Source organism: Oncorhynchus kisutch, linkage group LG13 (genome assembly GCF_002021735.2).
Source record: "Oncorhynchus kisutch isolate 150728-3 linkage group LG13, Okis_V2, whole genome shotgun sequence".
Lineage (NCBI taxonomy): Eukaryota > Metazoa > Chordata > Actinopteri > Salmoniformes > Salmonidae > Oncorhynchus > Oncorhynchus kisutch.
This window is the reverse complement of record NC_034186.2, coordinates 62,775,260-62,799,579: the sequence shown is the minus strand read 5'-3', so window position 1 is coordinate 62,799,579 and position 24,320 is coordinate 62,775,260. Positions and strand designations below refer to the sequence as shown.

Genomic DNA, 24,320 nt, shown 5'->3' with positions numbered 1-24,320 from the left:
CCCCCCCCCACTTGCTGGAGGAACAATAGAGCAGCAGTAGAGAACAAAAGAGGAAAGGTCCACCCCCCCCCCCCCCCCACTTGCTGGAGGAACAATAGAGCAGCAGTAGAGAACAAAAGAGGAAAGGTCCACCCCCACTTGCTGGAGGAACAATAGAGCAGCAGTAGAGAACAAAAGAGGAAAGGTCCACCCCCCCCCCCCCCTTGTGTCATGTCTTTACTTACCTCGACCACCTATTGAGATTTGTCTTTTGTTAAATAAATCAGGTGTGAAATGAGGTGAAACTGAGATATTAAAATATATATGTTTAGCTCACATAATATAATTTCAAATCAAATTTTATTGGTCACATACACATGGTTAGCAGATTTTATTGCGTGTGTAGCGAAATGCTTGTGCTTCTAGTTCCGACAGTGCAGCAATATCTAACAAGTAATATCTAACAATTACACAACAAATACCTAATACACACACATCTAAGTAAAGGAATGCAATAAGAATATGTAAATATATGGATGAGCAATGTTAGAGCGGCATAGGCTAAAATGCAAAAGATGGTATAAAATATAGTGTATATACATATGAGATGTAATGCAAGATATGTAAACGTTATTAAAGTGGCCTTATTCATGCATTAAGGTGTGTGTAATAGAATAAATGAGGCAAAAACGAATTTAGACATTAATAAATGCATTTCTTTAGCTTCCAAAATATTTCTCAATGGTGGGGGTCCAAGATGGAGGCATGGTGGCTTCAACACAGCGCCCCTATCAGTCATCTAGTGTTCGTGTATGTGATCATCTGACCAAAAGTCAGAGACACCGCTATGATGACACACCAAATGTGTTTGATGGATCCTTTTGGTCTTCTTCTAATGCCTCTTAATGGCAAACTGAAAGTAGCCTAATTAGATTAAGTTACTGAGTATGGGTAATCAAAAGTTACGTTATTGATTACAATGTTGGACAGGTAACTAGTAACTAACGGATTACATTTAGAAAGTTACCTACCCAACCTTGCCTTTAGGGTACTTTTTTTTATACCACATCACACAATAGGCTACAACGCAGTAGGCCGATTTGCAAATTGCACGCAACATATCCAAGAAATTGGATTGTACTAGACTAATCAGTGGATTGATTCAGGGCCACCACAGTCACCTTTTATAGTCTACAGGAATATTGATGTGGTTTAAAAATGTAAAAGTATGCGAGGGCTTGCTATGGTGTATATGTCGCGTATCTCTAGCTCCCCTGTAGGCTTGGGTAACCAAAGAGCATTGAAATAAAGGGAGCCGTCGAACTAGTCTGGCTACTACCCTCTCCCCGGTACGGAAACCGGTTGCTGTCAGAATACCGCACAACCTAATTATTTAATTTCAAGGGAGACAAATTTACTTTAAATTCGGGAGTTCGTAAAGCATACTACACAGGTGAAGAAGTAGAAAGTTGTGACACGACCAACCTCACATCAAAGCGGCGCCCGACATTATCGTGAATTTATTTGGGTGAGTAGTTTTAACTATAACCACCGCCTACAGAGTTTTTCCTCAAACCCAAAATCCGTTTATTTGAATAGGCCTATTTATGAGGAGCCATTTCCCTCTCGTCTGTCTGTTGGTTCCAACTGTTGGAGATCAAGCGATGTTGGCCATTTCTTTTGTTATTTAGGGATGTGTAATGTCATATTGTATACAAAACCAATGGACGCAGCTGTTACAATGTTACGCATCAACTTTTCAAGCCTGCAACAAGTGACAATGGAATGGATGATGCCACGTTAGACTATCTTTCACACACAAGTGGCCAAAGCATCCACCTCCCCCTCTTCATGTAAATTCTCACTATTGATTGATATAAATTACCCACTTCTCATTCATGCAGCATCTCTCAATCTCTCTCTTTCTTTCTCTCTTTTTCTAGTTGTCTTGTGGAACATAGATTTGGTAATACCCTATCTGTGTCCTAATCTCTGGGGCTATACAGATGCCATATCTTAATTTGATCATCCTGTTGTTGCAGGAATGTTCCTGGACAACAGGACATGCAAACATGTAGTGTATTCAATGCTTAGAAAGGCTTCTAAAGTTTGTCATTTCCACTTAAAAATGTCAGACCTGATTTGCCTTAATGAGAAATGTAATCAACCACAGGAGTTTGGTTGAAACTTAATTGGGGAGGACAGGCTCGTGGTAATGTCTTGAGCGGAATCTGTGGAATGGTATCAAATAGATCAAACACATGGTTTCCAGGTGTTTGATGCCATTCCATTTGCTTCGTTCCAGACATTATTATTAGCCGTCCTCCCCTCAGCAGCCTCCTGTGGTATCAACCCCTACAAAAAAATGTCCATTGATTATAATCCACATAACAATTCACATTTCCTGTTGCTCCAGGATTATTTTCCTGTTGTGTGAAACTGACTCAAATTAAGATACAGCATCTGTATATGTTTTCCATTTGGACGGTCAGTCCTTGACAATGGATGTACTGGAGTAGACGTTTTAATAGTGTTACAGTAGTCTAGTGGACCAGAATGGGTCATGCATATGATATGCAGTCAAATACACATGCACATACAGAGTCACACGCACACAGAGTCACAAGTTCACACACAAATTAACTTTAAGGCACACCTGTTAATTGAAATGCATTACGGGTGACTACCTCAAAACTATGAAATAACACACATGAAATCATGTAATAACCAAAAAAACAAATCAAAATATATTTTACATTTGAGATAATTCAAAGTAGCCACCCATTGCCTTGATGACAGCTTTGCACACTCTAGGGATTCTCTCAACCAGCTTCACCTTGAATGCTTTTCAAACAGTCTTGAAGGAGTTCCCACATATGCTGAGGACTTGTTGGCTGCTTTTCCTTCACTCTACGGTCCAACTCATCCCAAACCATCTCAATTGGGTTGAGGTCAGGTGATTGTGGAGGTAATCTGATGCAGCACTCCATCACTCTCCTTGGTCAAATAGCCCGTATACAGCCTGGAGGTGTGTTTTGGGTCATTGTACTGTTGAAAAATAAATGATAGTCCCACTACGCGTAAACCAGATGGGATGGCATATCGCTGCAGAATGCTGTGGTAACCATGCTGGTTAAGTGTGCCTTGAATTCTAAATTAATCAAACTCACCAGAAAAGCACCCCCACACCAGCACACCTCCTCCTCCATGCTTCAAGGTGGGAACCACATATGGGGAGAGCATCCGTTCATCTACACTGTCTCGCAAAGACATGGCAGTTTGAACCGGAAATCTCACATTTGGACTCACCAGACCAAGGACAGATTTCCACCGGCCTAATGTCCATTGCTCGTGTTTCTTGGTCCGAGAAAGTATCTTCTTATTATTGGTGTCCTTTAGTAGTGGTTTCTTTGCAGCCAAGAGCTCAGAATAGAAGTGTGTCACAAAACAAACACTTCCCAATGATAGGGAAGAACTGAACTAAATAGTGTGTGATAATGACATGCAGGTGTGTGAACAGGTGATCAGAATTCAGGTGCTTGGGATCTGGAGAGTGAGCTGCGTTCAGGAGATCTATGTGTTTGAGAGTGTGAGCTGGAAGGTGGGCTGGAAAGTGAGCTGCGTGCAGGTGATCTACGTGTTTGAGAGTGTGAGTTGGAAGCAAGACGTTACAACATGTCACATATCCTGCCATTGTCTTGCAACAAAGACACAAACACCCTGTCATCACAGACTCTTCTCTTTTCAAACTAGCACACATACAGATACGTTGTCATTTCACACATGCATGCATGCACACCACACAGACACACACATCCTGTTTTTTTTGACCATATTTTTCCCAATTTGCATCAATGCATATTGTCAGAAAGACATTTAGACAGATAAACACACAGGTGCGAGCTCACACACACACAACTACACACACATAGACAGAAAAGCCCATAGCCGCAGGAAGGTGTTTGGGGGTGCTGAATTACAGGCAAAATTCTCACTGGGCTAAAGGCCAGAGTTAATGCTTACAAGGAACGGGACACGGACATGGACGCATACAAGAAAGGCCGATATGACCTCTAACGAGACATCAAACATGCAAAATAACAATCCTATTACACCGGCTCCAACTCTCATTTTATGTGGCAGGGCTTGTTGACGATAATGGATTACAAAAGGAAATCCAGCAATGAGTTGCCCAGCGATGCAGAACTCACAAACGAGCAAAATGCCTTTTATGCTCACTTTGAGGGAATATAACATGGTGCCTTGCATGAAAGCCCCTGTTTTTAGGATTACTGTGTGATCTTGCACTCCATGGCCCATGTGAGCACGGGGTTAACAATCACAAGGCCGCCTGCCAGACATAATACCAGGGCGCGTTCTCCAATCATGCGCAGACCAGCTGACAAGCGTCTTCACAGACATTTTTAATATCTCTTTATCCCAGTCTGTCATCCCAACATGTTTCGAGCTGACCACCATTGCCTAAATGACTGTAATTATGAAGTGCTTTTAAAGGCTGATCATGACACACATCAACAACATAATCCCAGACTCCCTAGACCCGCTCCAATTTGTATACTGCCCCAACAGATCCACAGAAGACACAATCTCAATTGCACTTCACACTGACCTCTCCCACCTGGACAAAGGGGGAAATAACTACGTGAGAATGCTGTTCCTAGACTACGGCTCAGCCTTCAACACCATAGTCCCCTCCAAGCTCATCACCAAGTTAGGGACCCTGGAACTGAACCTGTCCCTCTGCAACTGGATCCTGGACTTCCTGACGTGCCCGGCACCAGGTTGTGAGGGTAGGCAACAACACCTCCACCACGATGACCTTCAACACAGGGCCCCCCCAGGGCTGTGTGCTTAGTCCCCTCCTGTACTCCCTGTTCACCCACGACTGTGTGGCCACGCATGACTTGAACACCATCATCAAGTTTTCTGATGACACGACGGTGGTAGGCCTGATGACAGATGGCGATAAGTCAGCCTACGGGGAGGAGGTCAGAGACTTACCAGTGTGGTGCTAGGACAACAACCTCTCCCTCACCTTCAGTAAGACCAAGGAGCTGATCATGGACTATAGGAGAAAGAGGGGAGAGTACGCCCCCATCCACATCAACGGGGCTATTGTAGAGCGGGTCGAGAGCTTCCAGTTCCTCGGCGTCCACATCACTAAGGACTTAACATGGTCCACACCCCACAGTCGTGAAGAGGGCACGGCAGCGCCTCTTCCCCCCCGGAGGCGGTAAAGATTTGGCATGGGCCCTCGGATCCTCAAAAAGTTCTACAGCTGCACCATCGAGAGCATTTTGACTGGCTGCATCACCGCTTGGAATGTAAATGACAGCAAAGCGCTACAGAGGGTGGTGTGAACAGCCCAGTACATCACTGGGGCTGAGCTCCCTGCCACCCAGGACCTTTATATCAGGCGGTGTCAGAGGAAGGCCCAAATTACCATAGACTGTTCACTCTGCTACTGTACATTGATCTGGTACTGGTACTCCCTGTATATAGCTCCACGTTGATCTGGTACTGGTACTCCCTGTATATAGCTCCACATTGATCTGGTACTGGTACTCCCTGTATATAGCTCCACATTGATCTGGTACTGGTACTCCCTGTATATAGCTCCACATTGATCTGATACTGATACTCCCTGTATATAGCTCCACATTGATCTGGTACTGGTACTCCCTGTATATAGCTCCACATTGATATGGTACTGGTACTCCTTGTATATAGCTCCACATTGATATGGCACTGGTACTCCTTGTATATAGCTCCACATTGATATGGCACTGGTACTCCTTGTATATAGCTCCACATTGATATGGTACTGGTACTCCATGTATATAGCTACACATTGATCTGATACTGATACTCCTTGTATATAGCTCCACATTGATATGGTACTGGTACTCCCTGTATATAGCTCCACATTGATATGGTACTGGTACTCCCTGTATATAGCTCCACATTGATCTGATACTGATACTCCTTGTATATAGCTCCACATTGATATGGTACTGGTACTCCATGTATATAGCTCCACATTGATCTGATACTGATACTCCTTGTATATAGCTCCACATTGATATGGTACTGGTACTCCATGTATATAGCTCCACATTGATATGGTACTGGTACTCCTTGTATATAGCTCCACATTGATATGGTACTGGTACTCCATGTATATAGCTCCACATTGATCTGATACTGATACTCCATGTATATAGCTCCACATTGATCTGATACTGATACTCCTTGTATATAGCTCCACATTGATATGGTACTGGTACTCCCTGTATATAGCTCCACATTGATCTGATACTGATACTCCTTGTATATAGCTCCACATTGATATGGTACTGGTACTCCATGTATATAGCTCCACATTGATCTGATACTGATACTCCTTGTATATAGCTCCACATTGATATGGTACTGGTACTCCTTTTATATAGCTCCACATTGATATGGTACTGGTACTCCATGTATATAGCTCCACATTGATAGGGTACTGGTACTCCCTGTATATAGCTCCACATTGATATGGTACTGGTACTCCTTGTATATAGCTCCACATTGATATGGTACTCCTTGTATATAGCTCCACATTGATATGGTACTGGTACTCCCTGTATATAGCTCCACATTGATATGGTACTGGTACTCCATGTATATAGCTCCACATTGATCTGATAATGATACTCCTTGTATATAGCTCCACATTGATATGGTACTGGTACTCCATGTATATAGCTCCACATTGATATGGTACTGGTACTCCCTGTATATAGCTCCACATTGATCTGATACTGATACTCCTTGTATATAGCTCCACATTGATATGGTACTGGTACTCCATGTATATAGCTCCACATTGATCTGATACTGATACTCCTTGTATATAGCTCCACATTGATATGGTACTGATACTCCTTGTATATAGCTCCACATTGATATGGTACTGGTACTCCATGTATATACATTCAATACATTCAATACATTCAAGCTCCAAGGTGGCATAGCAGTTCAGACGTCTTTTGTCCTCGTCTTGTCGTGTCCTGTATATATATATATATATATATATTTACAACTTTTTCACATACATTTTATTTTTATTTTCCATCAACTCATCTTCAAAACACTCTCCTGCAACCCGCCTCACCAATGTATATTTATAAAAAAGTATTATTTACCTCAGATCTGTAATCCTCCAAGAAGCTAGCCAGAAACTCCAGGAGGCTGGCCTGAAACTAGCCAGAAGCTAATCCAGAAGCTAGTTCAGAAGCTAGTTGGCTCCTTTACTGGCAAGTCGTTGGTGTTCAGCTAACCACGGTTTGTGGTCATCGGCTATCCTTTGGCTCGAAAGTCTATCGCCAGTTCTGTACGGCGCAGCGCGGCTCGGAGCGGAGCATACCGGACCAATTTTTCTCTCCATGTCCCTGGATTTCGACTGCTCTCTGGACATTCATGCCCGGATCTCACAGCTAGCTAGCTGCTATCCGTGTGACTATCGGCCTTCGTCGATTCCGGAGCAAACATCAATTGTTCCGGAGCTAGCAAGCTCCGTCAATCACTCCTGAGTTCCATCAATCGCACCTGGGCTGCAGTCGCCTATCCGGACCCGTTTTGCTGCCTTCGCGGAGCCCCACCGGGCCTTCACAACTGGACTGCCGACGTTATCTACCCGAAGGAGTTATTCGGCTGGCTCCTCCGTCGCGACGTTACCTGAACGCCCATCTGCGGCCTGCTAACCGTTAGCTGTCTTACCGGCTGCTATCTGAATAGACAATCGGACAATATATATTTTTTTTATTTATTTATTTTTATTATTTTTTATTATTATTATTATTATGTTTTCTTCTTGGGCCTCTATAACTATATCTATTGTTTTTATTTTTGTTGTTGTTGTGTGATTTGGATTGATCCCCTCTACCACACGGAACCCCACTAATCTACTGACGGAGCGCAGGAGGTGGCTAACAACAGACCTCCATCCTATGCTAGCTTGCTACCGATGCCCTGGCTAGCTGTCTAAATCACCAACCAACCTCTCCACTCACCGGATCCTTTTGATCACTCGACTAAGCATGCCTCTCCTTAATGTCAATATGTCTTGTCCATTTCTGTTCTGGTTAGTGTTTATTGGCTTATTTCACTGTAGAGCCTCTAGTCCTGCTCACTATACCTTATCCAACCTATTAGTTCCACCACCCACACATGCAATGACATCTCCTGGTTTCAACGATGTTTCTAGAGACAATATCTCTCTCTTCATCACTCAATACCTAGGTTTACCTCCACTGTATTCACATCCTACCATACATTTGTCTGTACATTATACCTTGATGCTATTTTATCGCCCCCAGAAACCTCCTTTTACTCTATGTTCCAGACGTTCTAGACGACCAATTCTCATAGCTTTTAGCCGTACCCTTATTCTACTCCTCCTATGTTCCTCTGGCGATGTAGAGGTGAATCCAGGCCCTGCAGTGCCTAGCTCCACTCCTATTCCCCAGGCGCTCTCTTTTGACGACTTCTGTAACCGTAATAGCCTTGGTTTCATGCATGTTAACATTAGAAGCCTCCTCCCTAAGTTTGTTCTATTCACTGCTTTAGCACACTCTGCCAACCCGGATGTTCTAGCTGTGTCTGAATCCTGGCTTAGGAAGACCACCAAAAACTCAGACATTTTAATTCCAAACTACAACATTTTCAGACAAGATAGAACTGCCAAAGGGGGCGGTGTTGCAATCTACTGCAAAGATAGCCTGCAGAGTTCTGTCCTACTATCCAGGTCTGTACCCAAACAATTTGAACTTCTACTTTTAAAAATCCACCTCTCTAAAAACAAGTCTCTCACCGTTGCCGCCTGCTATAGACCACCCTCTGCCCCCAGCTGTGCTCTGGACACCATATGTGAACTGATTGCCCCCCATCTATCTTCAGAGTTCGTGCTGCTAGGCGACCTAAACTGGAACATGCTTAACACCCCAGCCATCCTACAATCTAAACTTGATGCCCTCAATCTCACACAAATAATCAATGAACCTACCAGGTACCTCCCCAAAACCTTAAACACGGGCACCCTCATAGATATCATCCTAACCAACTTCCCCTCTAAATACACCTCTGCTGTCTTCAACCAAGATCTCAGCGATCACTGCCTCATTGCCTGCATCCGTAATGGGTCAGCGGTCAAACGACCTCCACTCATCACTGTAAAACGCTCCCTGAAACACTTCTGCGAGCAGGCCTTTCTAATCGACCTGGCCGGGGTATCCTGGAAGGATATTGATCTCATCCCGTCAGTAGAGGATGCCTGGATATTTTTTTTAAATGCCTTCCTAACCATCTTAAATAAACATGCCCCATTTAAGAAATTTAGAACCAGGAACAGATATAGCCCTTGGTTCTCCCCAGACCTGACTGCCCTTAACCAACACAAAAACATCCTATGGCGTTCTGCATTAGCATCGAACAGCCCCCGTGATATGCAGCTGTTCAGGGAAGCTAGAAATCATTATACACAGGCAGTTAGAAAAGCCAAGGCTAGCTTTTTCAAGCAGAAATTTGCTTCCTGCAACACTAACTCAAAAAAGTTCTGGGACACTGTAAAGTCCATGGAGAATAAGAACACCTCCTCCCAGCTGCCCACTGCACTGAAGATAGGAAACACTGTCACCACTGATAAATCCACCATAATTGAGAATTTCAATAAGCATTTTTCTACGGCTGGCCATGCTTTCCACCTGGCTACTCCTACCCCGGACAACAGCACTGCACCCCCAACAGCAACTCGCCCAAGCCTTCCCCATTTCTCCTTCTCCCAAATCCATTCAGCTGATGTTCTGAAAGAGCTGCAAAATCTGGACCCCTACAAATCAGCCGGGCTAGACAATCTGGACCCTTTCTTTCTAAAATTATCTGCCGAAATTGTTGCCACCCCTATTACTAGCCTGTTCAACCTCTCTTTCGTGTCGTCTGAGATTCCCAAAGATTGGAAAGCAGCTGCGGTCATCCCCCTCTTCAAAGGGGGGGACACTCTTGACCCAAACTGCTACAGACCTATATCTATCCTACCGTGCCTTTCTAAGGTCTTCGAAAGCCAAGTCAACAAACAGAATACCGACCATTTCGAATCTCACCATACCTTCTCTGCTATGCAATCCGGTTTCAGAGCTGGTCATGGGTGCACCTCAGCCACGCTCAAGGTCCTAAACGATATCTTAACCGCCATCGATAAGAAACATTACTGTGCAGCCGTATTCATTGATCTGGCCAAGGCTTTCGACTCTGTCAATCACCATATCCTCATCGGCAGACTCGACAGCCTTGGTTTCTCAAATGATTGCCTCGCCTGGTTCACCAACTACTTCTCTGATAGAGTTCAGTGTGTCAAATCGGAGGGTCTGCTGTCCGGACCTCTGGCAGTCTCTATGGGGGTGCCACAGGGTTCAATTCTCAGGCCGACTCTATCTCTGTATACATCAATGAGGTCGCTCTTGCTGCTGGTGAGTCCCTGATCCACCTCTACGCAGACGACACCATTCTGTATACTTCCGGCCCTTCTTTGGACACTGTGTTAACAACCCTCCAGGCAAGCTTCAATGCCATACAACTCTCCTTCCGTGGCCTCCAATTGCTCTTAAATACAAGTAAAACTAAATGCATGCTCTTCAACCGATCGCTACCTGCACCTACCCGCCTGTCCAACATCACTACTCTGGACGGCTCTGACTTAGAATACGTGGACAACTACAAATACTTAGGTGTCTGGTTAGACTGTAAACTCTCCTTCCAGACCCATATCAAACATCTCCAATCCAAAGTTAAATCTAGAATTGGCTTCCTATTTCGCAACAAAGCATCCTTCACTCATGCTGCCAAACATACCCTTGTAAAACTGACCATCCTACCAATCCTCGACTTTGGCGATGTCATTTACAAAATAGCCTCCAATACCCTACTCAACAAATTGGATGCAGTCTATCACAGTGCAATCCGTTTTATCACCAAAGCCCCATATACTACCCACCATTGCGACCTGTACGCTCTCGTTGGCTGGCCCTCGCTTCATACTCGTCGCCAAACCCACTGGCTCCATGTCATCTACAAGACCCTGCTAGGTAAAGTCCCCCCTTATCTCAGCTCGCTGGTCACCATAGCATCTCCCACCTGTAGCACACGCTCCAGCAGGTATATCTCTCTAGTCACCCCCAAAACCAATTCTTTCTTTGGCCGCCTCTCCTTCCAGTTCTCTGCTGCCAATGACTGGAACGAACTACAAAAATCTCTGAAACTGGAAACACTTGTCTCCCTCACTAGCTTTAAGCACCAACTGTCAGAGCAGCTCACAGATTACTGCACCTGTACATAGCCCACCTATAATTTAGCCCAAACAACTACCTCTTTCCCAACTGTATTTAATTTTTATTTATTTATTTATTTTGCTCCTTTGCACCCCATTATTTTTATTTCTACTTTGCACATTCTTCCATTGCAAAACTACCATTCCAGTATTTTACTTGCTATATTGTATTTACTTTGCCATCATGGCCTTTTTTGCCTTTACCTCCCTTCTCACCTCATTTGCTCACATTGTATATAGACTTGTTTATACTGCATTATTGACTGTATGTTTGTTTTTACTCCATGTGTAACTCTGTGTCGTTTTATCTGTCGAACTGCTTTGCTTTATCTTGGCCAGGTCGCAATTGTAAATGAGAACTTGTTCTCAACTTGCCTACCTGGTTAAATAAAGGTTAAATAAAAAAATAAAAATAAAATATAGCTCCACATTGATCTGATACTGGTACTCCATGTATATAGCTCCACATTGATCTGATACTGGTACTCCATGTATATAGCTCCACATTGATATGGTACTGGTACTCCATGTATATAGCTCCACATTGATCTGATACTGGTACTCCATGTATATAGCTCCACATTGATCTGATACTGGTACTCCATGTATATAGCTCCACATTGATATGGTACTGGTACTCCATGTATATAGCTCCACATTGATCTGATACTGGTACTCCATGTATATAGCTCCACATTGATATGGTACTGGTACTCCATGTATATAGCTCCACATTGATATGGTACTGGTACTCCATGTATATAGCTCCACATTGATATGGTACTGGTACTCCTTGTATATTGCTCCACATTGATATGGTACTGGTACTCCATGTATATAGCTCCACATTGATATGGTACTGGTACTCCATGTATATAGCTCCACATTGATATGGTACTGGTACTCCATGTATATAGCTCCACATTGATATGGTACTGGTACTCCTTGTATATTGCTCCACATTGATATGGTACTGGTACTCCATGTATATAGCTCCACATTGATATGGTACTGGTACTCCATGTATATAGCTCCACATTGATATGGTACTGGTACTCCATGTATATAGCTCCACATTGATATGGTACTGGTACTCCATGTATATAGCTCCACATTGATATGGTACTGGTACTCCATGTATATAGCTCCATTCTTGTGTATTTTCTTTTCTTCGTCTTGTGTTACTCTTTAGTTATTATTAATATCTTTAAACTCTGCATCGTTGGGAAGGGCTCATAAACAAGTATTTCACGGGAAACTTTACACCAGTTGTATTCAGCACATGTGACAAATACAATTTGATCTGTAGTGATAGAACTTGCCATGACTGAGTGTGAGGAGTACGTTGATTTATTATCCGACTATTGATTGGAACCTGTTATCATGCCATGCATCACTCACACACAGAAGAAACCCCTAGACCCTGCATACAGGCCACATACTGTACATGCACAGGGCATATGGACACACCTCTCTGTCTTTCTCTTTTTCACAGAAGTATTCTAATCTGTGTTGTGGTTAAGCAGAACACTTTGGCCCCTGGCTAGTTAGTGTGTGTGTGCTGACAGCACATTGGGGCGTTCACTGATAAATGAATGTTATTTCCGGTGACATGTAAATATTTACAGATACAGAGCATGCCTTTGTACTCCAGCATCAGCAGGGAAGGATGTGTGTTGGTGGTTGGGTGGTTGTGTGTAAAGAATAATTATTTGGTTTTCGTTGCTAAATTAACAAGCCATAGTGGAACATTTGTTCAGCATTCATTAACGTGACGTAATAACATCTCTATTAACCACTACCATTCATAAACAACTTCCATACCTCATGCAAGGTGATGTCATCAAACACACACATATACACACACACACACAGCAGAAAATGTCTGTTCTATATAAAACATCCGGATAAGGGCGCAGTCAGTGCCTGCTTTTGTTCCAAGTTATCAGTGTTCATGCAGGACTGACCATCAAACACACACATGAAATGCAAGGAAGAGGTGTAGTTGTCTATTGACTGTTTTTTTCCTTCCAATCGCTTTGGTGATCTTTTCACAAATATATGGTGAATTTTCTAAACTCTCAGTAAAAAACTCCAAACTGGTAAAACAGCAACATCTTATATTCAAAACCTTATATTTTGTATTAATTTAGTTTGTAGACTTTCACCACACAACCATTGATCCAAAATATAATTGTACTGTGAAATACCATGAGAACCTTGATTTAATCACCACAACACATCATGATATCTTCTCAATGTAGTTGTTTTAACTAACAGTTAATCTAATAGAAATAAATGCAAGATGCAAAATTGTCCTTTGAATGTAATAGTTAATGACAGTATATTTGTCACGAACATCGTCAGGGAAATGACTGGACCCAAGGTGCAGCGTGGTGAGTGTACATTTTCCTTTATTAAGAATGTCGCCAACAAAACAAGAAACGAACGTGCAGCTTCCTAGGACTATACAGGCCACTACCAGACAACTACCCACAACTAAGGTGGCAAAACAGGCTGCCTAAGTATGATTCCCAATCAGAGACAACGATAGACAGCTGCCTCTGATTGGGAACCACACTCGGCCAAACACACAGAAATATAAAACATGAATGCCCACCCTACATCACACCCTGACCACACCCTGACCGCGAAGCGGATCCTGCGTTCTGCCTTTCACCCAGGACAACGGAATGGATCCCAGCCGGCGACCCAAAAAAACGACTTCGTAAAAGAGGGAAACGAAGCGGTCTTCTGGTCAGACTCCGGAGACGGGCACATCGTGCACCACTCCCCAGTATACTTCTCACCAATGTCCAGTCTCTTGACAACAAGGTTGATGAAATCCGAGCAAGGGTAGCATTCCAGAGGGACATCAGAGACTGTAACGTTCTTTGCTTCATGGAAACATGGCTCACTGGAGAGACGCTATTGGAGTCGGTGCAGCCAGCTGGTTTCTCCACGCATCGCGCCAACAGAAACAAACATCTTTCTGTTAAGAAGAGGGGCGGGGGCGTATGCCTTATGGCTAAGGAGACGTGGTGTGGCCACAACAATATACAGGAACTCAAGTCCTTCTGTTCACCTGATTTAGAATTCCTCACAATCAAATGTCGACCGCATTATCTACCAAGGGAATTCTCTTCGATTATAATCACAGGCGTATATATTCCCCCCCCGACACATCGATGGCTCTGAACGAACTTTATTTGACTCTTTGCAAACTGGAATCCACACATCCTGAGGCTGCATTCATTGTAGCTGGGGATTTTAACAAGGCTAATCTGAAAACAAGACTCCCTAAATTGTATCAGCATATCGATTGCGCAACCAGGGCTGGCAAAACCTTGGATCATTGCTATTCTAACTTCCGCGACGCATATAAGGCCCTGCCCCGCCCTCCTTTCGGAAAAGCTGACCACGACTCCATTTTGTTGATCCCTGCCTACAGACAGAAACTAAAACAAGAAGCTGCCACGCTGAGGTCTGTCCAACGCTGGTCCGACCAATCTGATTCCACACTCCAAGACTGCTTCCATCACGTGGACTGGGATATGTTTCGTATTGCGTCAGACAACAACATTGACGAATACGCTGATTCGGTGTGCGAGTTCATTAGAACGTGCGTTGAAGATGTCGTTCCCATAGCAACGATTAAAACATTCCCAAACCAGAAACCGTGGATTAATGGCAGCATTCGCGTGAAACTGAAAGCGCGAACCACTGCTTTTAATCAGGGCAAGGTGACCGGAAAACATGACCGAATACAAACAGTGTAGCTATTCCCTCCGCAAGGCAATCAAACAAGCTAAGCGTCAGTATAGAGACAAAGTAGAATCTCAATTCAAAGGCTCAGACACAAGAGGTATGTGGCAGGGTCTACAGTCAATCACGGATTACAAAAAGAAAACCAGCCCCGTCACGGACCAGGATGTCTTGCTCCCAGGCAGACTAAATCACTTTTTGCCCGCTTTGAGGACAATACAGTGCCACTGACACGGCCTGCAACCAAAACATGCCGCCTCTCCTTCACTGCAGCCGAGGTGAGTAAAACATTTAAACGTGTTAACCCTCGCAAGGCTGCAGGCCCAGACGGCATCCCCAGCCGCGCCCTCAGAGCATGCGCAGACCAGCTGGCTGGTGTGTTTACGGACATATTCAATCAATCCCTATCCCAGTCTGCTGTTCCCATATGCTTCAAGAGGGCCACCATTGTTCCTGTTCCCAAGAAAGCTAAGGTAACTGAGCTAAACGACTACCGCCCCATAGCACTCACTTCCGTCATCATGAAGTGCTTTGAGAGACTAGTCAAGGACCATATCACCTCCACCCTACCTGACACCCTAGACCCACTCCAATTTGCTTACCGCCCAAATAGGTCCACAGACGGTGCAATCTCAACCACACTGCACACTGCCCGAACCCATCTGGACAAGAGGAATACCTATGTGAGAATGCTGTTCATCGACTACAGCTCTGCATTTAACACCATAGTACCCTCCAAGCTCGTCATCAAGCTCGAGACCCTGGGTCTCGACCCCGCCCTGTGCAACTGGGTACTGGACTTCCTGACGGGCTGCCCCCAGGTGGTGAGGGTAGGCAACAACATCTCCACCCCGCTGATCCTCAACACCGGGGCCCCACAAGGGTGCGTTCTGAGCCCTCTCCTGTACTCCCTGTTCACCCACGACTGCGTGGCCACGCACGCCTCCAACTCAATCATCAAGTTTGCGGACGACACAACAGTGGTAGGCTTGATTACCAACAACGACGAGACGGCCTACAGGGAGGAGGTGAGGGCCCTCGGAGTGTGGTGTCAGGAAAATAACCTCACACTCAACGTCAACAAAACTAAGGAGATGATTGTGGACTTCAGGAAACAGCAGAGGCAACACCCCCCTATCCACATCGATGGAACAGTAGTGGAGAGGGTAGCAAGTTTTAAGTTCCTCGGCATACACATCACAGACAAACTGAATTGGTCCACCCATACAGACAGCATCGTGAAGAAGGCGCAGCAGCGCCTCTTCAACCTCAGGAGGCTGAAGAAATTCGGCTTGTCACCAAAAGCACTCACAAACTTCTACAGATGCACAATCGAGAGCATCCTGTCGGGCTGTATCACCGCCTGGTACGGCAACTGCTCCGCCCACAACCGTAAGGCTCTCCAGAGGGTAGTGAGGTCTGCACAACGCATCACCGGGGGCAAACTACCTGCCCTCCAGGACACCTACACCACCCGATGTTACAGGAAGGCCATAAAGATCATCAAGGACAACAACCACCCAAGCCACTGCCTGTTCACCCCGCTATCATCCAGAAGGCGAGGTCAGTACAGGTGCATCAAAGCTGGGACCGAGAGACTGAAAAACAGCTTCTATCTCAAGGCCATCAAACTGTTAAACAGCCACCACTGACATTGAGTGGCTGCTGACTCAACTCCAGCCACTTTAATAATGGGAATTGATGGGAAATGATGTAAAGTATATCACTAGCCACTTTAAACAATGCTACCTAATATAATGTTTACATACCCTACATTATTCATCTCATATGTATACGTATATACTGTACTCTATATCATCTACTGCATCTTTATGTAATACATGTATCACTAGCCACTTTAACTATGCCACTTTGTTTACATACTCATCTCATATGTATATACTGTACTCGATACCATCTACTGTATCTTGCCTATGCCGCTCTGTACCATCACTCATTCATATATCTTTATGTTCATATTCTTTATCCCCTTACACTTGTGTCTATAAGACAGTAGTTTTGGAATTGTTAGATTACTTGTTGGTTATTACTGCATTGTCGGAACTAGAAGCACAAGCATTTCGCTACACTCGCATTAACATCTGCTAACCATGTGTATGTGACAAATAAAATTTGATTTGATTTGGGATTTGATTTGACTTATCCAAATAGAGAAATAAAATGCTCTCTAAGGTCAGGGCGTGACAATATTACACTGTTTTCACATTAGGCAATACACTGGCACTACCCATAAACATTTACTGAAAATGTCCTTGATTTCTATCCCATTTGCGAACAAATTGCTACAGCTTGATTTAAAACTAAAGGCACTGTTCCCGTGTTCGGGAAGACTGTATTCACGGTAAACGCTGCATATTTCGCCTCAATTAGAAATTACCTATCAATTTCAATCGCGCTATAGCGCTGAACTTTCGCAATACAAATTCAATTGTGGCCTAGATTTCAATCGTGCTACAGTGCAAATCTTCAGCACTTGATATTGAATCAAGTCAATTGAAAAAAAGTGCTTAGAGTTGTGAAACAACTGCCTTTTTGAGGATCTGTTTTGAGTTGTGTACTAACCGTTGTGACATACTTGTGAAAATCTCATCAAAGTGATTGAAAAAACTAACGTGATACAAATCATGGGGGTTGGCTGTTTTCTTGTGTGCATAGTTGCGCAAAGTATGGATGATGATAAATACATTTATTTTAAATCGCTCCACACCCCCCTCCCCCTATGCCAACCCAAAACATCTGCCAGCGACCATGGTTGTGTGGGTTGGTGTGCATGTGTGTGCCTTTTTCAATTTATGGCCATGTTTGTTTCCATTAGTGTATCTGCTGCTATACGCTTGACATAATTATATCTACACACAGAGTACTGTTTATTGTCCCGGCATTCTTCCATGGTTCCTGATGCTGTCTGGTGACTTACTTGCTTCTATATTTGAAATACATTTTAGTTTACCTTCCAAATCTGTTTTGTCATCCCTCTTTCTTCCCTCACTTCTACAGAGTGCAGTAGCTCTGGAAAACAACCAGAAAAAATAGTGTGAGGGGGGGGAAGAGGGAAAAAGAGCAAGACCATGGCTCAGATTAAGCTGCAGAATGTGGAGGACTACTATGAGATTGGAGAGGTGCTTGGCAGGTGAGTGAGAAGGTTTGGAGTAGAGAATGGAACAGCGCTAGACATGAATTGATGTTCATTTGAATTGATTTGAATTTCACTTAATTTACATATAATGCTAGGAATACACTGTTAAGTAAATAGTACTAGAAAGGTGCAATGCCCCTCTCAGTTACTCACTCTAATCTCACATTCAAACTAGCTTTAGGCCTATTAGCATCACAGGAGTAGTTCAGCGTAATATAGAGCACAATGCAAACGTTTCCTACGATATCATCCCTTTCTGCCCCACTCTAGTGGTCACTTTGGGCAAGTGCGTGCTGTGCTGGAGCGGGCGTCCAATGTCCACTGGGCGGGGAAGTTCCTGAAGCTGCGTCGGAGCGCCAGTAGCCGCCTGGGCCTGGAGAGGAAGAGTGTGGAGAGGGAGGTGGAGATACTGCAGAGCCTGCAGCACGCCAACGTCATGGCCCTCAGGGATGTGTTTGAGAGTCGCGCCGAGGTGGTGCTCATCGTGGAGCTGTGAGTCAAGTGGGGACAGATGGAGGGAGGGGGAGACCTCTGATGGTCTCTGTCTATCTTTCTCTCTGTCTGTCTTCCCCCTCAGCCCACAGCAGGTGGGATGGAAATAGTTGCGTGGAGCACCACTCTCACTCCCACCCTGTTTAATGGGAACACAATGAGAAGCACTTGGTCCCGTCAGCCCATCTAATCCTCCTGTCATTACTAGCATTGTTCTAATAGTCCAGGTCAGACAGACAACTCAAAACTTGTTAATATAACTGAACAATAGCCCCCCCCCCAAATACAGACACACTCACAACTGCAACCAAACTGGTGCTGCACTCCAGGAAACAAGAGCGCATGAATATAAGATCTTGAAGCAAACTTTTAGGCTGATTCACTTTCGAGTAACTTTAATAGGAATGAGATGCCATTTTCATAACTTGGTCTAGTTATTATAAGTCGACAGATGTAGGATCTTAATTTGAGCCAGCTTGCTACAGCAGGGAAATAATCCTGCAGCAACAAGAAATGTGAATTATTTTGTGGATTATAATTAATGGAAATTTGTGTAGGGGTTGATACATTATTCCTAGGGGATTTACATTATTAAGGGAAAATCAAGTCTGAAATTTCAAAATAGAAAATACAAACGTCAGAAGCCTTTTTAAAAAATGTCTCCTGCAACAGAGTGATCAAATTAAGATCCTAAATATGTATGTGATGAAGATATTCTCCTGACAAACTTACATCTACTTAATTCTATCCACTTCTTTCTCACTGCCCCCCCCCCCCCTCCTCCCTCTCTCTGCTCTAGTATCAGTGGTGGGGAGCTGTTTGATTTCATAGCAGAGAAGGAGAGCCTGTCTGAGGAGGAGGCCATAGAGTTCTTGAAGCAGATCCTCATGGGAGTGGGCTTTATGCACACTAAGAACATTGCCCACTTTGACCTCAAGGTGAGACACAGTTTCCTGACTCTGTTGCCCCTTGCCTAAGCCCATTTGGGCTGTTTTTCATTCCATCAGGATTTGGCATTGTGTGTGTAACATTCTCTGTTTTCCATTTAGCCAGAGAACATCATGCTGGCTGACAAGACGATGCCACACCCCCACATCAAGATCATTGACTTTGGACTGGCCCATTGCCTCAAACAGGGGGAGGAGTACAGGAGCCTATCTGGGACCCCACAGTACATCGGTAAGTGGAACATTCCACGTTTACTGTCTTTGTTTGTTTGGTGGAAATTGTGTCAGTCAGTATGTGTCATGTTGTGTGAGCATTTTGTTAGTGTGTGATTATGGTGTATGTTTGATGTGTGTACAGTGTGTCTTCCTGTCTGTTTTAGTTTTTATTTAGCATGAGCCTCTAGAAAGGTGCTGAGGTTTCCATGGAGACAGTTTCCAAGGGGTAGTAGTGTGGTTGTGGACAGGATGTGACATCAGACCATGTGGTGGGGCTCTGGGGGTAGTGAGAGAGAGACGTGTGACTAGGTGAGAAGTTTCAACAGGCCTGAAATACGTGATGCAACCTGAGTCGCCAACACAAAGAGTGTAACAGAATGATTACTTTAAGAGAGGGCAGGAGGGTTGCATGGGTATTATTGTTGGGCCATGGGTTCTATCATAACCCACTCATTCCCCAACTAGTTGCACATTTTCATGTGTTCTACTGTAAGATTTTAGGATTTATTTATATATTTTTATTTATTTAACTAGGCAAGTGAGTTGAGAACAAATTCTTATTTACAATGATGTCCTTAGAGCATTTATTCATTATTATTCATTAGAGAATGCCATTATATTGTGCAACAGCAGTGTTAGCATCACCCAGTGTTTCCCTAACACAATGACAGTGACTGTTGTGACAAAAGGAAGTTACTCTCCTCGATTGTATTCTCAAGTCCTTACAAAAGAGGTCTCTCTCTTTTACTATCAGTTATTTTCCTCTGTTACACACACTCTGTTTTTCTGGATAAGGCTGGATTGTATTATGTGTATCTCATTATCTCTCACTTTCTCTCTCCCCCTTCACCCTTTCCATTTTCTTCCCAGCCCCCGAGGTGATTAACTATGAACCCCTGAGCGAGGCAGCCGACATTTGGTAACCATTACTACAATGTTATTCATTAGAAAAAAACAAAAAAATGTCCCAGCTGCCTTGACTATCAGGGTAAATCATTTTGTGCACACAAAGTCACTCATATCTCTCTTCTCTTCTCTCCAGGAGTATTGGTGTGATAACCTACATATTGTGAGTATGCAAAACAAGTGGACAATTTGAAATTGACATACCGTAGCTACCATTGGAGGTTTGTGGGAGGAGCTATAGGAGGACTGGCTAATTGTAATGTCTGTAATGAAATAAATGGAACGGTATCAAACATGAAACCACGTTTGACTCTCATGCCATTTATTACATTGCAGCCATTACAATGAGCCTGTCCTCATATAGCTCTGCCCACCAGCCTCCTCTGGTAGCTACACATATTCTTTAATACCCCCCTATTCTACAGGTTGAGTGGTTTGTCCCCCTTTCAAGGAGATAATGACGAGGAGACACTAAAGAATATCGTGGGGATGATCTATGAGTTTGAAGAGAACTATTTCACCCAGACCAGCACCATGGCCAAAGACTTTATTGAGAAACTGCTGGTCAAAGACCCAATGTAAACAAACGATCACTCATTAATTTATTAGTTTCATTGATATGGTTATTGTCTATAACCTCTGTATACTATGCAACAGTCTATTACTTAATGGTGTGTGTTCCTCCTACAGAGAGAGAATGACAGCGGATGAATGTCTAGTACACCCTTGGATCAAGGTGAGAGAAGAGAGAATTGTGATTTGATTGGGGTAACTTCAATATATAAACCCAACATAAGCACATTATTGTGCTGAAGGTTTGAGTAGGAAAGCTTAAGTTGTGAGTATGATTTACACTGAAAAGCTGTGAACTGCATGTCACTTTGGATAAAGCGTCTATTAAAATAGCACGTTAATTCCTTGTTTATCAGCCCCTCACACGCAAACAGGCAGATAACAGAAGTCGGTCGTCCATCAACATGAAAAGCTTCAAGAAGTTCAACGCCAAAAGGAAATGGAAGGTGAGGCCCAGTAGTGCATCTCAATACTCCAAAGTGGCTTCCTCTTCTTTTCTCCTACCTTGTATCTGCATTAGTGTGCAGCAATTGTCCTACAATATTGGTGAGAGGGGGACACCTGCTGGTCCGGACATTGTATTGCATCATATTTGCCTTTTTCTTTTCAAAGTCCTGCTTTTCTGTGGACACCTTCTCTTTCAATGCCCTTTTAAAATCCTCCCCCCCCCCTCTCTCTGTAGATGTCATATAACATGGTGTGGGCGTGTAACAGATTATTTCGCCTGCAGTTGCAGTGTAAAAGCAGGTCCCCGGAGGACCCAGAACTGGTAAGAGAGAGCAGAAAGGACTGGGTCTAGACCAGGGGACATGCTGGCTTCTGCCCTGTTCTTAAAGACTGACTAAGACCTATATAACTAGCTGTGTGTACCCTCTGGGCAATCAATAACACCAATTTTAATAAATCGTAATACACTAATCATTTATATGCCAGGGAAAGAGCAAAAACAGGAAAACTACAATGAAATATTGCACCCATATTTCATCATAATGTTACAATCCCTTTATTTAACTGTTATAAATCCCTTTATTATACTTTCAATATCAACATATCGATGAGGCTGTTGATATGCTTATGTCTGAATATCTCTGCAATTGTCCCCTTGTCAGAGGCAGTGTGAGAGCGACCAGGAGGACACGGAGACCAAGCCTGCTTCTCTCATTCGCCGCAGACTCAGCAGCAGTTCCTAAAGAAGACCACTGGGGTCACTAACACAGCCTCAGACCACCTCTATCCATCCCACCATGGGGAAATGGAGAGAAGCCTTTTGTGAGTGCACCAATCAACAATAGTCTGAGTTACAGAATGACTGACTATGCCAGTAACAATACGAGTAACGAACCCGTGATGTGCAGGTGCCTAAAGCCAGTGTTCCTGGCTTTAGGCCACGGTTCCTGATCAAACCACTGTAGTTTACCAAACTGCTTCTGTTACACTTCACCCCCATTTGACCTAGCATTTGCCTGTGCCTTTTATGTATTTGCCTGTGCCTTTTATGTATTTGCCTGTGCCTTTTATGTATTTGCCTGTGCCTTTTTAAGTTTGACACATTTATTTTCTGAACATGCCAAAACTTTTGTTTTGGTGCACGGGATAGAGTTTGTCATACTTATAGCTAACCTCAATTGCATTTATTATGCCTTACAATATTATGTGGTTATTATTTAGCCTCCGCCACATGTCCTGATATTTTTGACTGCTGTATGCCTATCAAAGGTCCAAACTCATTTTTATTTGCGTTTGAGACATTTGCATTTCATACAATTAACTAGAAAAAGTAACTCAAATGTTAATTGAGTGTTTCACATGAAATTAGGGAACTATACAAGCCATACAATTGGAAATAGAAGGCCTGTTTTTCTAATTCTGCCTTTAAGTGGATACATTATTTGTGTCAGAATGTAGATATAAGTTTATACAGAGCTACTGTACTATACACAGCGACAGGCGTGTTTGATAGTGTTTGACACTGACATGTAATGTAGTCTTAGTGTGTAGGGCCCTTAAAAGCCTTCAAACTTCATCTACTTTATTGAACATTTCAACTATCTTTGACTTATGTCAAAGGTCAATTGTATAGTCGTTTTTGAAAGGGAAAGCTACTTTATAACCTTGTGTAGGCTTGTTTTTTAAAAATATATATAATAATGAGAGTTTAATACTGACAACAACCATGTTTTGTGAATTGTGTGATGGTGAATAAGAAAATGTTAGTCTATGATGTTAAAGCTATTACAGTATATACACATTTGTTACTTTGAAAGACCACAATTTTTTAAAGACAGCAGACTACTTGCACTGGTTGAGTTATCAGTTTCTGTGGCACATGATGAGGTCAAGATAGTCAGTGAACTGCAACCTGTATCTAACTTGACCACTGCGAATCTAGAGTTAACATCACAATCATTGTAAAAGTTCATTGTAACAGACAAATGGATTAGAGGAAGTGAGGCCTACAAACTTCAGTCTTTCAGTTATTTTTCTAACTGTTCTAAATTGGTTCCAGGCTGTCAACCTCATATTCTTATGGAAGGGTGGGGAATTGTTGCCATTTTCCTCTGGGTTTATACAAGGGTATAGAGGTTTTGAAACAGGGTTGAATAGTTGGCACTTCCAAGATGAGCAGGATCCAAGGAGTCAGCAGCATTCTTGGAGAGAGGGGGCCAAGGAAATAAAGAGCTTTCACACACTGTAAATTCCTGAATCTGCCCATGCCCTCTCTCCTTCCAATGTGCATCCTACAGAGCACATGCCCGTTGCCATAGAGGACTCACAAACAGACGCACTCGAGCATGCAAGAGAGGTGAGTTTGGAATTAGGCATCCATTCAAATTGAAGTAAAGGTGCATAATATAATACGTGTTCAAGGTGTTCAGTATATTTGTAATTCGCACGCATG

At 43.4% G+C, this 24,320-nt stretch overlaps 2 protein-coding genes across 3 annotated transcripts in view; one reads left to right on the top strand and one right to left on the bottom strand.

Moving 5' to 3' along the window:
* LOC109901956 (transmembrane protein 79-like) overlaps positions 1 to 24,320 on the bottom strand; it is a 33,027-nt gene that overhangs the window by 8,419 nt on the left and 288 nt on the right. The window contains exon 1 of one of the 2 annotated variants that reach the window (XM_031786860.1): positions 3,289 to 3,410. The exons of the other annotated variant lie outside the window; for it this stretch is intronic. Within the exon in view, the coding sequence (XP_031642720.1) occupies positions 3,289 to 3,325 (37 nt within the window). The 5' untranslated portion in view covers positions 3,326 to 3,410. Of the gene's footprint in view, positions 1 to 3,288; positions 3,411 to 24,320 lie in introns of those variants that run through there. 2 annotated transcript variants of the gene reach the window in all.
* Positions 1,071 to 24,125, top strand: LOC109901957 (death-associated protein kinase 2-like). Its single transcript, XM_020497986.2, has 12 exons — positions 1,071 to 1,507; positions 18,149 to 18,281; positions 18,558 to 18,779; positions 19,579 to 19,717; positions 19,829 to 19,958; positions 20,813 to 20,861; positions 20,985 to 21,011; positions 21,274 to 21,426; positions 21,539 to 21,584; positions 21,778 to 21,867; positions 22,104 to 22,190; positions 22,531 to 24,125. Exons 2-12 carry the CDS (start codon positions 18,220 to 18,222, stop codon positions 22,609 to 22,611), a joined length of 1,086 nt encoding a protein of 361 aa, XP_020353575.1. The 5' UTR covers positions 1,071 to 1,507; positions 18,149 to 18,219; the 3' UTR covers positions 22,612 to 24,125.